Below are 16708 nucleotides of genomic sequence, written 5' to 3'. Positions count from 1 at the left end.
GCTCACTTGCTCAACCACCCCCTTATCCACCCTTCTAATCATCCACTCACCAGATTAGTCACACCACCCACTCACCAATTCCAAACTCTTATTCAAGGGCAACGTGTTTTAAAGGAAAACACCGGTGTCTTAATTACTCACTAAAAAATTATTTTCGGAATAAGCCTTTGACTGTTAGTCTTCCATGCTTCACTGTTTCAAGTGTCTTATATTTTGATGCACACCGTGAAAAAATATCACTATTGTATGCATCACTTATATGTCACAGTGCTGATATCACAAGGCATCCTCTTAAAGCGCCACTCATATTTACTTCCCGGTGTTGCAAGTAATTGGGTACTTTCAATTCACCCTCCCTTTCATAATTTCAAATACAAGTGTTGCTTCTTCTATAGAATGTAATCTTAAAGAACAAACACAGGTTAAATTGTGATAAACTTGAGCTCCTAATGTTACCTTTTTGTTTGCTACTACCCATTTAACCAGCATTTTCCCTCGATTCGCAGAAACAAGTTTGACTGCAGTCATACTTTGGAATTAAAGAATACATACAATTCACACTGATGAGTGGCATAGATTCCTTCCCGATCACAGATTATGAAGTCCCCATATCCCGCTCCAGTCAAACTTTCCTTGTCCCTTTAGGGGCCATTAGACATAGGTATTTGGAGTATGCAAAGTAGTACTCTTGTAGGTCTCTTTTACATATTCCAACACTCCTTTGTGAATTATCCACGGAACATCTAAAATGGAAGTAGACAGGTAATATTCATTTACAACTAGCACAAATAGAGTGCCGTATTCACACTTTTAGTAATAGGATGTTGGATGTTTCAAGGCCGAGTCACAAAGGCATGTAAGAGTATGTACTCCTGTAGTAAAAGTTCCTGCATCCATAAACGCTTTTAAAGATTGGGTGCTATGTGTGCATATCTAGGTAGGTGAGTTAAAGATAGCTCATTTATAAACTGAAAAAAATGATAAATATTCTCTTCGAACTTATGATTCACTTTGTGACAAAACACTTGACTTTAGGGGTCTTCGTTCAACACAAGTGATCTACACTGACAAAACACAGCAGATGCAGCAGCAACTAAAAGCAGCTTCGGACACATCCACTTACTTACAGAGTAAGATGAAGGGTATTTGTTGATAGATAAAAACGGACAATGCACATAAGCACTTTTGAAGTTTCTAGTGCTGTATGCTGCATTCTTGTTTTTAAAAGGGCCTCAGACCGCAATATAGTGGTCTCAGCAATAATGAAAAACACAATAGCATGTAAATGTGTGTCTTTTCTGCAGATAGTAAGATCAAGTTAGTTAGCAATGTAAATTGACTATTGACTTTGGTCATGTAATTAAAAGCACCTGCCGATTACCACTAAAAACGGGTTTTAAATATTTGCCCATGAGCACCAGAGCCAACCTAGATTTTTAAGACAACTATTAGTTATGTAAACTACTGTTATTTGAATTCATTTAATGTAAATATTTATAAACTGGACACACTGAAACTCTCTCTGAGTTAGGCACGCAATATGTTTAAATGGCCAGATTGGTGTTCTATTATAAATCTCAAGCATGTATTTTTGTTAACAATTTTGTTTTTTTCAGTTTAGTTCCAGGTAAGGAGAAATAGTGTGGAAGGTATTTTTGCTGGAGACGTGTTTTTTTTTTATACCTGGAGGGGAAGCTGTCATTGTGACATGATTTTTCCTCCACCGTTGTGGGCGTCCGTCCTCAGTCAACAACGTGACATCATAGTTGCTGCTGACTTTCATGCAGTGACATGGGAACAGGCCTCACGGGACACCGTATGTGAAAGTACTACAAACATACCAACAATTATAATAACACGAATAGTAAAAAACAATTACCACGAAAAGTACTAGTGACTGCATGATAGGATGCATTTCCTCTATTGAGTGATTGACCATAAGTCATGTCAATCGCGAATAAACATACACAAAACACCTCACATGTCTAGAGACCTGTCTCATAATCCTTTCCAAGGGGTCTGTTTTTCAAAAAGAGGTGAGGCTGAGTGCTGTAAGTGCCCAGGTTACTCATTACACACGCACATACTCACCCTTTGGTAAGAGAGTGCTACAAAGACACATACTTCACAATCTTCCTTTTTACAGAAGTCGCAACGTGATTCAATAGTTTTAAAACGGCATTTTATTCCATTACTGTATCACAAACAATCAACTGATATCACGACGGATGTCCCATGTCTGGGGTTAGTAGTTCCTCCAGTCCTGGTATTTTCTTTATATTGTGGTATTTGTACTTTTGATTTCCCTAGTTATTATACAGTACTATAAGTGCCACAATGCACTTAAAAATAACACCTGACATAGGACAGCAGGAGAAATCTAAATTAACGTAGTAATCGTATCAGAGCGTTTACTTGGACGCTTTAATACGATCTGAGAATGTCATCTGCCAGGTGTGGGTAAATGGCCGTAATCTGTTTTTGTTGTTGTCAATAGGTGCAATCGTAATTGTGTTGCGGGTGAGACCTCCCTACCAGTGCCAGCACTGGAAAGTAACTAAAAGAATTCTGCCTGCGCGCTCTGAATAAGTGTTCAAGATGCATGGGACGTCCAGTCTTCATTGCTGCATCAAATGGAATGTCGAGAGCGGGCTGAGCAATCAGACACTTCAACATTCAGTCTGTAACAGTTGATATTGGACTGCTCAGGAACAAAATTTCAAGTTCTAGTAATAAACCAGTAAGCAAGGTGTGGGGGGCGGGGGGGATATTGTCACGTTATCTACTAGAAGCATTACTGACCTTGAATGCTGTCAACAATATTAATGATCATTTCGTGCTCTTGTGCTACCTTGGTCAATAACGAGTTTATTGACGGAATTCGTGGGCAGTAATAGTCATCCATCGTTGGAGCAAGTCACCTGCGTGTTTTTTACTCACCTCTTGGGGGGGGGGGGGGTGAACGCTGTTCGGCGCGAGCCAGACAGTCGTGTCACTTCAGACGCCCCTCCCTAATTGCAGGAGACGTGGAGATGCGCCCTCTGCCCTCCCCGAAACCTTGAGCCGGATCACATGGGATCCATCAGTGTCAGAACGGCGCAGCGTCAACGGGTGAAGCGGAGAGGGGCTCGGCTGAGGCCCAGAGGCCGCAAACATATATATGAGTGAACTATATTTCAAGTATTTCAGCGCCCAACTTGCGAGGAATGCTGCTTAACTGGTGGGAATTGGAGCGGAGGGAAGTGCGTGCCATAAATCTGCTGGCCTGGAAGTCCTGGAGAGGCAGGCTGATTTATGGACCCTCTGCCCATAAAGTTTACTCTCGCCGCAGAATCACTTGAAAAATATGTTTTGGGATCCTAAAATGTACCGCGCGATGAAAGCCCTGGAAGGGGAAAATAGCGGGTCTGAGCTCATAACAATAACAGGCTGGTTGGAGGGCAGCGCGCGAGCCGAGGCGCTCGTCGGAGAGTGGCAGTGTTGCTCTGCTGCTCTCGCGCGGCGACTGCACTGTAGATGCTGAGGGGAAGATTGAACGCACGCGCCAGTGGCGTAGCCGGGGGGCCACGAGCCATCGCACATGGGGAAAGCCCCCCGTGCGCTCGTGTTGAATAGTAAAAGCCGTTGTTTGAATGAAGCGAGCCCCTTACGTCACGGGGCCCCGGTACCATGCACCTGTTGCACTAATTACGACTACTCCAATTTCGCTGGCCCCTACACAGTTCATGTTTTGCAGACAGTCTCGAGTTTGCTTCTCAGTTGCCAGCATTGACAAACACTCGCTTTTCCAACTGTACACTGGAAATACTAGACTTCAAGCCCCTCTGTTGGGTTGGCCCTGAATCCAAAATCAGAGAGTACAGACCTTTAGTAAACACGAACCTAAAGTTACCCTTGTTAGGGAAGAGCATTGCATGCAGTCCTGGATACGATCGAGTAAAATCACCAGTGGATTACAGTTTTGTGCTGTGGTGGTTAATTGTATACCAGTGCCTGACTACTTTACATCTGAGGTGAACGGAAGTTTGCAATAACCGACCAGGACCGAATGTCGATTCCTCTCTCGTCAGCTGGTGCAAATGTTTAGCAGTAGCCAGTCATCCGATTCTACCCCCAAACATACACAGCTACAGCGCAAAGCTGCGCAGAACGAATTCTGCACTGCCTTTGCGTGATATGGTCCCTACATCTTTCTGGTATTTTAAGATGTTCTTGCTCTCTATTAATACCCAGGACCTCATCATAAACTACACACATCAAGAACCACACTGCAGTACGAAAAAGAGCCCCCGGGCCTGACTGCGGGAGATGTCTGTTGTAAAACTTAGAAAATGCCTCGAAAGTGTATCATCTGAAAACGTTTAAAGGCCAGTATGCACTTACTGTGCGTTGAGTCGAAATCTATGTATCCTGGGCTCTGATATCGGCTACACTAATATTACAGTACCATATTATTACAGTAACACTTACACCACACAAATATTACAACAGCACTTGCACTACTCGAATATCACAGTACACACTACTACACTGATCTAACTGTAGCACACTACACTAATATTACAGCAGTACTTGCACTACTCGAGGATCACAGTGACACACTACTTCACTGAACTAACAGTAGCACACTACACTACACTAATATTACTGTAACATACTATTACAGTAACACTTACACCACACTAATATCACACTTGCACTGCTCGAATATCACAGTACACACTACTACACTGATCTAACTGTAGCACATTACACTAATATTAAAACAGTGCTTGCACTACTCGAGTATCACAGTGACACACTACTACACGTATCTCACAGTAGCACACTACACTAATATTACAGTCACATACTATTACAGTAACACTCACACCACACTTATATTACAGCAGCACTTGCACTATTCGAATATTACAGTACACACTAATACACTAATCTAACAGTAGCACACTACACTACACTAACGGTACAGTAACACTACCTAATATTCCAGCCGCACAGGCACTACTCGAATATCACAGTAACACACAACTACACTGATCTAACAGTAGCACACTACACTAATGTTACAGTAGCACTACATTATTATTACAGCTGCACGTTCACTACTCGAAAATCACAGTGACACACTACTTCACTGATCTAACATTAGCACACTACAGTACACTAATATTACTGTAACACACTATTACAGTAACACTTATACCACATTAATAGCACACTTGCACTACTCGAATATCACAGTACACACTACTACACTGATCTAACTGTAGAACATTACACTAATATTAAAGCAGTGCTTGCACTACTCGAGTATCACAGTGACACACTACTACACTGATCTAACAGTAGCACACTACACTAATATTACAGTAACATACTATTACAGTAACACTCACACCACACTAATATTACAGCACCACTTGCACTATTCGAATATCACAGTACACACTAATACACTAATCTAACAGTAGCACACTTCACTACACTAATGGTACAGTAACACTACACTAATATTACAGCCGCCCATGCACTACTCGAAAGTCACTGTGACACACTACTTCACTGATCTAACAGTAGCACACTACAGCAACACTACACTAATATTACATTGGGCAATAGTGAACGCAAAACAGCTTCTCTCTGTGCATCACTTCCCGGTTCTGACCAAAGTGAGAGCGCCTAGAAGCTGTCTAATGCACCCACGAATCACCTTAGTGAAAAGGGACATTTACATCACAGCGCACACATCCGTCTTTTTATTCATACATTAAGACTCTGTCTGGAGCGCATCATTACCCTCTCTTTCTTTTGCATTCTGGCACTTTTACTCCAGCATTTACCACCTGGAAAGTACAACTACAAATGCCAGAATGCAAATAAAATAGAACTGTGTTATCTGTGCACCCATCGGGTCTCCGCAACGCGCGCCTTCACGGGCTCCGGATGTGAGGCGCCTAGAGATGGGAGCCATCCGGAGACATATCCCTTTCGCTGATGAGTGGGAAATGACGGGGCGCACCACTTTAATTTGTATAATCGTGCCTAAGTTGTTGTCGCTGCAAACTCAAGGAGTGGGAACAGGCTGGAATCGCACAGACCATATTTCAGATGTCTGCCCCCTGGAACATCTGGCTTCCACATCTGTGTGGAAGCGCATCTCACCCGGCAGTGGCTGAAACCGCAAGGATGCGGCCAGGCAAGCAGGAGTTCCCATGCAGACCTCAGCTGATGGAGAGAACAGGAGGATGTGGGAGTTGTAGTTTTTATTGGGACTGGTTAGCATGCAACAAGAAAACTGCAATCATCAGTCAAGTTCACACGAACAGTGATTATTCGACAAAAAGTTATTTTGTCTACTTCCAGGCGGGGAGCCCACGCTGTTAATGGGAAAGGGGTTGTTTAAAAAGCAGCGCCGCTGCTGGGTACGAGCCCTACCTGATCTGAACTTGTTCCTGATCAGCAGAGAGTGTTCAGAGCCCAGAAGAGTCATGGTCATTTTCAGAGAGAGAGATTCCAGCAACAGGGTGAAAAAAAACACACCCCTCACTCAAACCATCAACAGCTTTGGAGAGGGAGAGATGCCACAGAGCGGGGAAAGGGGCACATCCAGAGTCCTGTGCCGATGCCCCTGGGCGCCTTCACAGCTGCGGATCTCAGCCGGCACAGGTTTGGTCCCATGTAGCACTCGGAAGCATCTGCTGGCCCTCTCCTGAGCTGAGCTAATGAACGTCCAGCCGGCGGGACCCTCCCCCCTCGCATCCCTTACTATCAGCAGCATCACCGCTGGGCTGGGACTGACGTCATAGTCTAGCAGGGACCATCCCCGCAGACAGGGCTGTGATATCCGAGCCCTTTGACAACCACCGCCCCCAAGCCGGTCCTCGGGCTGCTGTCTCCCACTGCATCAACACACTGCCCGGGACTTAACCCTTTCCAGGTTGAGAGCTCCTCTTGCCCCTGCCATGATGTAATGCTTCCTGAACTATTTCCCAACTCTTGGGAAGAATTTTTTTTCGAGAGTCGAAATCTTTCACAAAATATTGCTTTTACCATTTGTTCAAGATAACAAGGTGCCTGACTTCGTGTTCCCAAATTACATGCGAGCGCATACCACCCCCTAGCACCCCCCAGAAAAGGAATTGCTTCTAAGCACTTCCAGGGTGAACATAACACTCCGTTAATAAAAAAAACACTTAAAACATATTTGCCAGATATGAGAACTGGAATACCAGAGCAAATGCTTTGTGCACGATCACACACTTTTTGGCCAGCGGGGAAGCCCTGAATTCAGTATGCGTAGCTCGTTAACAAGCAACTTATCTGAAGGGTCGCCGCTATATTGAGCTCACATTATTTCCGTATCTCTCTCAAAGCACACACCCACGCACAGTTATACACACGCTCTCTCTCTCTCTCTCTCTCTCTCTCCTTTCATCCTCAACACGTTGTATATATTTATTTTATTAACTCAGATTTCTAATGCCATGTTACTAATGTTGAACTGCTCTTTTGCACCCAAAGCGCTTCTTGCGAGTAACGACTTAGATGCATAGTGGGCTGGCAGAAGGAATGGAGAGCGCCAAACATGTAGTAATATGTCAGCAGGATCAAGGATGTTTAGAATACTTGAATATAACAATACATTACACTACACTTCTTAAATAAAATCACATGTGGCACTTGGTTTGTTTTCAAATACATTTAATCTGTGCTATAAAATAAACACATACTAAGTTAAAGGGAGTCTCCAGTGATAAAAGGCACATCATAAAACGTGTGATTGGGACTGTCTCTCGCGAGGTTGTTTGGCTGTCTCCATTTCCTTGTAAACTTCACTTTTTACCATTGCCACCATTCAGTCTGCTAGAAAAACAAACCGAGAACGCGCCATTTTCTGTTCTGATGGCAGGCTATTAAACATCTGTTTTGTGATGAGATCAGCAGCAGACAGGACACATTTTGTGCTCTGTGTTATGGTCAAACTGCAGATTGAATCACTGTCAGAAGAACTTCTACTACCAGTAAAATGTATTGTCCTCAATAGGCAAGGGGAATGTTTTATTTTAATGGAGTCTATGCTGTTGCTGGAGTTTTTATTTTTCATGCAATTAGGGTATTTAGCTTTCCCTGTGGGATAATGCACACAAAGTTAAATATGTCAGTTTAATAAAACGAGCCTCGGCATACACGTGCCAAATGCTGGTAGAAAGATACCAGACTGCTTCCATCCAGTTTACGTCCGGTGTCATATTTGTCTCAGAGGCATCAAATGGAATGAAGAAAAAAAAGACGAAGGCCCTCTTGTGATCATGTGTAGTTTTATAACCAGCAGAGTTATATTACCATTTTTACACTTAAATGGGATTTCAAAACAAGACTATGGAGAGTATAATAAATTGTGCACTTAATAGATAAGGGCAAATTAAGGTCACTGTGTGGCATTAGGGGTTGGGGGGCAGCCGACCAGGGGGAGGTATGCCACCAGTGATGATTGGGGGAGTTGGTGCAGTCCAGGTGATTGCCAATAGTTTTTGGGATACTTTCCGTTAGAGGATGTAGCTCAAGGTATATAGCCACGTATATAGCCAGTCATTTGGGTCTACATAGCCACCTGTTTGAGGTAGGTGATCCGGTGGCTAACTGCAAGTTAGGAGAGGTAAGAGGATTTGGCTCTGGAGAAGTGTGTAATATAATAACACAAAGGAGCCAAGAGGGAAGAAAAGGGTACAAGATACAAGTGGGATCGCCATCCACTCAAGTAAATTCAATAACAAAAGATCCCTGTACCCTGGACGTTGGTTAGCATACGTCTAGTCGACATGAGTACATAATTGTCTGGATATTATACTATCTAATTCCAGACACACCCCCTCTCTATTTACGGTAAGGTGTATATTCTCTAATGTCTTCCTGTCCACAACAAACCAATATTTGTCACTTAAAACCAGGAGATTCCGGGCAAGGTTCAACTCGACATGTCCAATGATGTCTGCCCCACTGAGACAGTACATCCACCCACACTCAAACAAATAATCAATAGAAAAATGTGTGGCGGAGAGGAAGGCACCTCACGGGCGAACAACCCTCGGGGGACTTGGCAGATGTTACCAATTCTATGCCCCTTTCTCATCATCGGTTGCCATTCCTATTCCAAGAGAAATAGTGTCGAAAGCAAAAGGTGCATGCAAAGAAGTGCTAGACAAGAAGCTAGATCGATAGCTCCCTGATGTGACAAACGTAAAGGAGTGAAGTGAAATCATCAGACACACTCATTATATAACTTTATTATTAATTCTCGTGTGTACTGGTGAATTAAAAAGGCTGGTAGCTTAATGTCGCATACCACTACCTGACACCGACATGTTTCACTGCCCCATTACTTTTTGGCAGATTCATCAGGGTTTTACCACTCAGTCACCGCACCAATGTTGGACATCTTTTTAGGACACCTCAATCAGCCATGTCCTCTCCTACCAGCTGATCAGGCAAATGTCCACTCTACTGTTGATTGTGGCTTCAATCGTACAGGTATAGAACCAGGACCTTCTATCATCCCAGGTCAGCTGGTATGAGAGGACATGGCTGATTGAGGTGTGAAAAACCCTGATGAATCTGCCAAAAAGCTACCAGCCTTTTTAATTCACCTATTTCTGTCTCAGTTGGGCAGACATCATTGGACATGTCGAGTTGAACGTTGCCCGGAATCTCCTGGTTTTAAGTGACAAACATTGGTTTGTTGTGGACAGGAAGACATTAGAGAATATACACCTTACCGTAAATAGAGAGGGGGTGTGTCTGGAATTAGATAGTATAATATCCAGACAATTATGTACTCATGTCGACTAGACGTATGTTAACCAACGTCCAGGGTACAGGGATTTTTTGTTATTGAATCTGGAGAAGTGTGGTCAGGATGGAAGAAGATAAGGTTGCCCAGGTGCAGGGCTTATTGATGGAATCGGGCTGTCTGGATCTATTGGTGGTGGCTGTTCATGCTGGCTCTAATCGATCAGTACGTAGGGTCTTGGAGATGTTGGCTGCTGCATCTGGGAATGCTCCCGCTTTAGAGGTCACAGTCGGGAGGACAGAAAGTGCAGGTATGTGCAATGGGCCTCTCAAGTGTTCGATGAGCAACCTCGATGGGGGGTGCAAGGCAGAGTTGGGGTTGGGGAGAGTCCCACTATGGTAGTGGGCAGGGAGAGGCTGGGTGATCCTCTGTGGCATGAAGCATCAACCCATGAGCCGCAAGCTGGGTTATGGCTGCACACGGCCTGAGGGAGTCAGGTAAAGGCCTAGCAGTACACGTGGAGGGTGTTATGTTTATCCTTAGATTATTGAATGTTATGCTTAGAATTATAGAAGGTTATATATTTCATTAGTTATTTGCAGGTTAGGCCGCTCCCCACGCCGCACAACTCCACCTGTGTGTCCCTACCTCTGTGCTCGCTGCTGCTGTTCTGTGAGTTCGCCGCTCCTCCTTCTCTGCCTGTATTTTTGCCTGCTCCTGTATTTATTTTGTTGCCTTTTGTTGCCTTCTGTTAACTGTTTTTTGCCTTTTTGCCTATTCTGGTTTGCCTCTTTCTTCCAATCCCTCTTTGCCTACTGTACCCCTGTTTCTTCCTGCCGCTCCTTCCCTGCGGCCCGCCCCCTCGCTCACCCATCCGCCGCCCTGTTCCCGCCTCCCTGCTGCTCCTCCCTCCCACCTCTCCTTGTATGGCGGTCGATGCGCGGTAAAAGGAACGACCCTTGACCCTGCATGAAGGTTAGGCCCTTCCCCACGCTGCACAGCTCCACCTGTGTGTCCCTGCCTCTGTGCCCGCTGCTGCCGTTCTGTGAGTTCGCTGCTCCTCCTTCTCTGCCTGTATTTTTGCCTGCTCCTGTATTTATTTTTTTGCCTTCTGTTAACTGTTTTTTGCCTTTTTGCCTATTCTGGTTTGCCTCTTTCTTCCGTTCCCTCTTTGCCTACTGTACCCCCATTTCTTCCTGCCGCTGCTTTCCTGAAGCCCTGCCCCCTCACTCACCCATTCGCCGCACCGCTCCCGCCTCCCAGCTGCTCCTCCCTCCCACCTCCCTTATATGGCGGCCGCACCGAATACGCCCTAAAGCAAGCCCATCTACGCCCGTCCACGCCTGGACCGCCCCCAGCGCCAGAACCCCTGGTCCCCACAAACGCCATGAAGCCCAACACCTCTACGATACCAGCACCCTCCATGCACTCAACACCGGAAAATCAAACAGCTGCTTCCTGGCCGCAACAAAGCACACCCAAGGACCCTCTCCTACGGGAAACAACCTTTACAACGCAACTTTTACAACTCACTACCATTACAACAAAACTTTTACAACGCAACATCCATTACATCGCATGCCATTACAACACAACCATTACAACGCATGACACTACAATGCATGTCATTACAACGCAGTCATTACAACGCATACCATTACAACGCATACTATCACAACGCATAGTACCCTTACACTATCCAACACCTACCCTACTGTTGCACCCCCGGGAGTTAGAATAGTCATTTTTACCCCTACACTATCCAACACTTACCCTACTGTTGCACCCCCCTGGAGTTAGAATAGTAATTTTTACCCCTACACTATCTAATACTTACCATACATGCAATGTTATGGTATGCGGTGTAATGGTATGCGTTGTAAAGGTAGTATGCATTGTAATGGAATGCGTTGTAAAGGTAGTTTTTAAAAATTTGTTGTAATGGCATGCGTTGTAATGGAATGCGTTGTAATTGATGTTGCGTTGTAAAAAATGTGTTGTAAAGGTATGCGTTGTAAAAGTATGCGTTGTAACGTCATACATCTCTCTCCTGCCGGAGCAGCAGGTTCACCAGCATCCGGTCCACTACGCTACCCACCATGAAAAAACAAAACCACCTCAGATGCATTCTTGTCAACACTCGCTCTGCCTGCAAACATGCCGTCGAACTCTGGGACCTACTCGACTCAACCTCCCCAGACGTCGCCTTCCTGTCGGAGACCTGGCTGAACCCCTCCTCGGCACCCGATATTGCCATCGCCATCCCGTACGGCTACAACATCACCCACAGGGACCGCACCAACGGAGCAGGAGGAGGAATCGCCCTCGTCCACAGAAACACTCTCAGAGTCTCGACGAACACCGATGACAGCCTCAGCACCGCCAAACGCCTGCACTTCCAGATCCACACCGATCCCAACACCACCCTCAGAGAAACCCTCATCTACAGACCCCCCGGACACCGACCACAGTTCAGCGACTCAATCGCCAACCTCGTCAGTACACAAACCCTCGCCTCCATAGACTATATCCTACTCGGGGACCTGAACTTCCACCTCGAGAACAACAATGACCGCAACTCCACCACCCTGATCACCAACCTCGCCAACCTCGGAATCCGACAACTCATCACAACACCCACTCACTCCACCAGCCACACGCTTGACCCGATCTTCTCCGCAAGATCCCACGTCTCCTTCAACCACACCACCTAACTCCACTGGACCGACCATCGCTGCATCCACTTCACCTTCCGGAAACCCACCACGTACCACCGCATCCAACAGATCCCCCACCGCTGCTGGAGCAAAGTAACAGAAGACCAGTTAACCACTCCGGAGGCCACCCGCCGACGCCACCGACCCCGCCGCATGCAACCTCAGACAATGGATCGACGACGATGCCAACACCCTCGCCCCGATCAAGAAACCCTCCAACAGACACACCAACAAGAAAGCCAGCTAGTTCACTGAAGACCTCCAGACCTCCAAGCAAACCTGCCAAAAACTAGAGAAGAAATGGCTCTGTGAACAGACACCAGACAGCTACGCAGCCCACAAGTACACCACCCACAGACACCATCACCTCATCAGATCCGCCAAAAGGGCCTCCTTCAAAGACCGTCTAGACAACAACGCACACAACAGCAAAGAGCTCTTCAAACATCGCGAAGGAACTCTCCAACTCCAGCTCCAACACCAACGACATCCCACCTTTGCAAGACCTGTGCCACTCTCTTTCCACCTTTTGCCATCGCAAGATCGCAGACATCCCTGACAGCTTCAACGTCCAGACCGCCCCGACAACCACTGAGACCTCCTCCCCCACGTCAACCATCCGCACCGACCCCCTGCTCTCCTGGACCAACATAAGCAGCAACAACACCATTAAATTCATGAACACCATCCACTCTGGATCTCCATCAGACCCATGCCCACACCTTCCCGGAGAGCTGGATGCACGCAGAGATCACCGCCTTACTCAAAAAACCCATGGCTGACCCCAAGGCCCTCAAGAACCTCCGGCCCATCTCCCTGCTCCCCTTCCCGGCGAAGGTCATCGAGAAGACCGCCAACAGACAACTGACCCGCTACCTCAAGGAGAACAGAATCCTGGACCCGTCCCAGTCCGGGTTCTGCAGCAACCACAGCACTGAAACCGCCCTCATCGCAGCCGCCGATGACATCAGATGACATCAGCTGGACAACGGATTAACCACGGCCCTCATCCTCCTGAACCTGTCAGCCGCCTTCGACGCAGTCTGCCACCGCACCCTACGCACACGACTCCATGACGCTGGGATCCAAGACAAGGCTCAGGACTGGACCACCTCCTTCCTCTCCAGCAGAACCCAGAGCGTCCGCCTCCCCCCTTTCCGCTGCGAAGCCACCGAGATCACCTGCGGTGTACCCCAGGGCTCATCCCTCAGCCCAACATTGTTCAACATCTACATGGCACCGCTCGCCCACGTCGCCCAACTGCACGACCTCAACATCATCTCCTATGCCGACGACATCCAGGTGATCCTCTCCCTCACCAAGGACCCCTTCACTGCCAAAACCAACCTCCACAAAGGAATGAAAGCCATCACTTAGTGGATGAAGAACAGTCGACTGAAGCTAAACTCGGACAAGTCGGAAGTCCTCATCCTCGGCCCCACCGCCTCGGCCTGGGACGACTCTTGCTGGTCGACCTCACTGGGAACAGCTTCAGCACCCACTGACCACTCAAGTAACCTAGGATTCATCCTCGACTCTACTCTCTCCATGACAAAACAGGTCAACGCCATCTTGTCCTCCTGCTTCAACACCCTCCGAATGCTCCACAAGATATACAGGTGGATCCTCACAGAAACAAGAATAACGGTCACCCAGACCCTCGTCAGCAGCAGTTTGGACTACGGAAACGCCCTCTACACAGGAGCCTTGGACAAACTCCTGAAACGACTTAAACACATTCAAAATGCCTCTGCACACCTGATCCTCAACATCCTTCGCCGCAGCCAGAGAGACCTGCACTGGCTCCCCGTCAAAAAAAGGATCACCTTCAATCAATCAATCATTTGTAAAGTGCACTACATACCTGCGAGGGTCTCAAGGTGCTGGGGGGGCGCTACTGATCGAACAGCCACATCTTGAGTATCCTACCGAAGGTCAGCAGATCTTGGGTCTGTCGTAAGCTCAGTGGGAGGGTGTGCCATGTCTTGGTGGCGAGGTGGGAGAAGGATCTCCCACCTGTGGTTGTTCTTTGGATGCACGGACGGTGGCGAGTGAGAGGTCAGCGGAGCGTATCTGGCGGTTGGGGATGTAGAAGGAGAGCCGTCTGTTGAGGTAGGCTGGGCCGGTCTTGTGGAGTGCCTTGTGTGCGTGGGTGAGGAGCTTGAAGGATATCCTCTTGTTGATGGGGAGTCAGTGCAGGTTTTTTCAGGTGGGGGCTGATGTGGCCGTGGCGTGGTATGTCGAGGATCAGTCGTGCTAAGGTGTTTTGGATGCGTTGTAGTCGTTTGATGAGCTTGGTCGAGGCTCGGGCATTGAGGCCGTTTCCGTAGTCGAGTCTGCTGCTGACGAGGGCCTGGGTGACTGTCTTTCTTGTATCTGTCAGGATCCATCTGTAGATCTTGCGGAGCATGCAGAGGGTGTTGAAGCAGGAGGAGGAGACGGCAATGACTTGCTTGGTCATTGAGAGCGTTGAGTCGAGGATGATTCCAAGGTTGCGTGCGTGGTCGGTGGGTGTCGGGGCTGCCCCCAGTGCCGCCGGCCACCAGGAGTCCTCCCAGGCTAAGGGGTTGGAGCCGAGGATGAGGACCTCCGTCTTGTCCGAGTTCAGCTTCCGACGACTGGTCTTCATCCAGTCGGTGACGGCCTTCATTCCTTCCTAGAGGTTGGCTTTGGCAGTGATGGGGTCCTTGGTGAGGGAGAAGATACGCTGAGTGTCGTCGGCGTAGGAGATTATGTTGAGGTTGTGCTGTCGGGCTACGTGTGCGAGCGGGGCCATGTAAATGTTGAACAGTGTCGGGCTGAGGGAGGATCCCTGGGGTGAGCCACAAATGATCTTGGAGGCTTTGGAACGGAATGGGGGGGAGGCGATTCTGCCGGAGAGGAAGGAGGTGGTCCAATCCAGAGCCTGTCTCGGATCCCTGCGGCGTGGAGGTGTGCGTGTAGTGTGCAGTGGCAGACGGTGTCGAAGGCGGCAGAGAGGTCTAGGAGGATGAGTGCTGCGGTCTCGCCATTGTCCAGCAGGGTCCTGATCGGAGGCGGCAATGAGGGCAGTCTTGGTGCTGTGGTTGCTGCGGAACCCTGAAGGGTCCAGGATTCTGTTTTCTTTGAGGTATCGGGGAGCAGATAGATGGGCCGGAAGTTCTTGAGGTCTCTTCGGTCTGCCTTAGGTTTTTTGAGTAGGGCGTTGATCTCAGCGTGTTTCCAGATCTCTGGGATGTTCGCAGTCTCAAGGGAGAGATTGATGATGTTTCGCAGGTGGGGTGCGATGGAGCTGCTTGCTCTGTTGAAGACGTGGTGCGGGAATGGGTCTGACGGAGAGCCGGAGATGATTGTGCGCATGGTCTTGGTGGTGTCATCGATACTCACGCTGGCCCAGGCTAGCAGGGGGTCGTGGTCAATGGTGTGCGGACGGTCTGTTGTGTTGCTGTCTGTTGGGGCTGTCTGGGTGTTGAAGCTGTCGTGGATGTCTGCTATCTTGCGGTGGAAGAAGGTGGCGATGGAGTCGCACAGGGCTTGCAACGGCGGGATGTTGTTGGTGTTGGAGCTGGGGTTGGAGAGTTCCTTCACAATGTTGAAGAGATCCTTGCTATTGTGTGCGTTGTTGTCAAGGAGGTCTTTGAAGGAGGTCCTCTTGGCCACCCTGATGAGGAGGTGGTGGTTGCGGATGGGGTCCTTGTGTGCTGTCCGGAGTTTGTTTACTGTGCCATTTCTTCTCGAGTTTCTGGCAGGCATGCTTAGAGGCTAGGAGTTCTGGGGTGAACCAGCTGGCCCTCTTGCTGGTGCCTCTGTGGGGGGGTTTCTTCAGCACGGCGAGGGTGTTGACACAGTCCTCGATCCAGCGTCTGAGGCTGTGAGCAGCGTCGTCGGTGTTGAAGGGTTCAGTGGGTGGGCTGAGAGCGAGGTTTGCATGTAGTTGGTCTTTGGTGATTTTGCTTCAGCAGCGGCGGGGGAACTGTTGGGTGCGGTGGTGTGTGGTGGGCTTCTGGAAGGGGAAGTGTATGCAGCGGTGGTCGGTCCAGAGGAGTTCGGTGGTGTGGCTGACGGAGCCGTGCAGGCTTGAGGAGGAGACAGGGTCGAGCGTGTGGCCGGTGGAGTGGGTGGGCGTTGTGACAAGGTGCTTCAGTCTGAGGTTGGCGAGGTTATCGATCAGGGTTGTGGAGTTGTTGTTTTTGTTGTTCTCAAGGTGAAAGTTCAAGTCTCC

The 16708-nt window shown here is 48.1% G+C and overlaps 1 protein-coding gene across 4 annotated transcripts in view; it reads right to left on the bottom strand.

Moving 5' to 3' along the window:
• Positions 1–6700, bottom strand: part of MYOCD (myocardin) — a 206624-nt gene extending 199924 nt beyond the window's left edge. For 2 of the 4 annotated variants that reach the window (XM_078654725.1, XM_078654727.1), the window contains exon 1: positions 6439–6700. In XM_078654725.1, the coding sequence (XP_078510851.1) occupies positions 6439–6499 (61 nt within the window). In that variant the 5' untranslated portion in view covers positions 6500–6700. The remainder of the gene's footprint in view (positions 1–6438) is intronic. The other 2 variants (XM_078654724.1, XM_078654726.1) reach the window with 1 other exon arrangement.
• Between the last annotated feature and the right edge of the window lie 10008 nt (positions 6701–16708).

Source organism: Lissotriton helveticus, chromosome 7, assembly GCF_964261635.1.
Source record: "Lissotriton helveticus chromosome 7, aLisHel1.1, whole genome shotgun sequence".
Classification (NCBI taxonomy): domain Eukaryota; kingdom Metazoa; phylum Chordata; class Amphibia; order Caudata; family Salamandridae; genus Lissotriton; species Lissotriton helveticus.
This window is presented reverse-complemented; position numbering and strand designations above follow the sequence as displayed.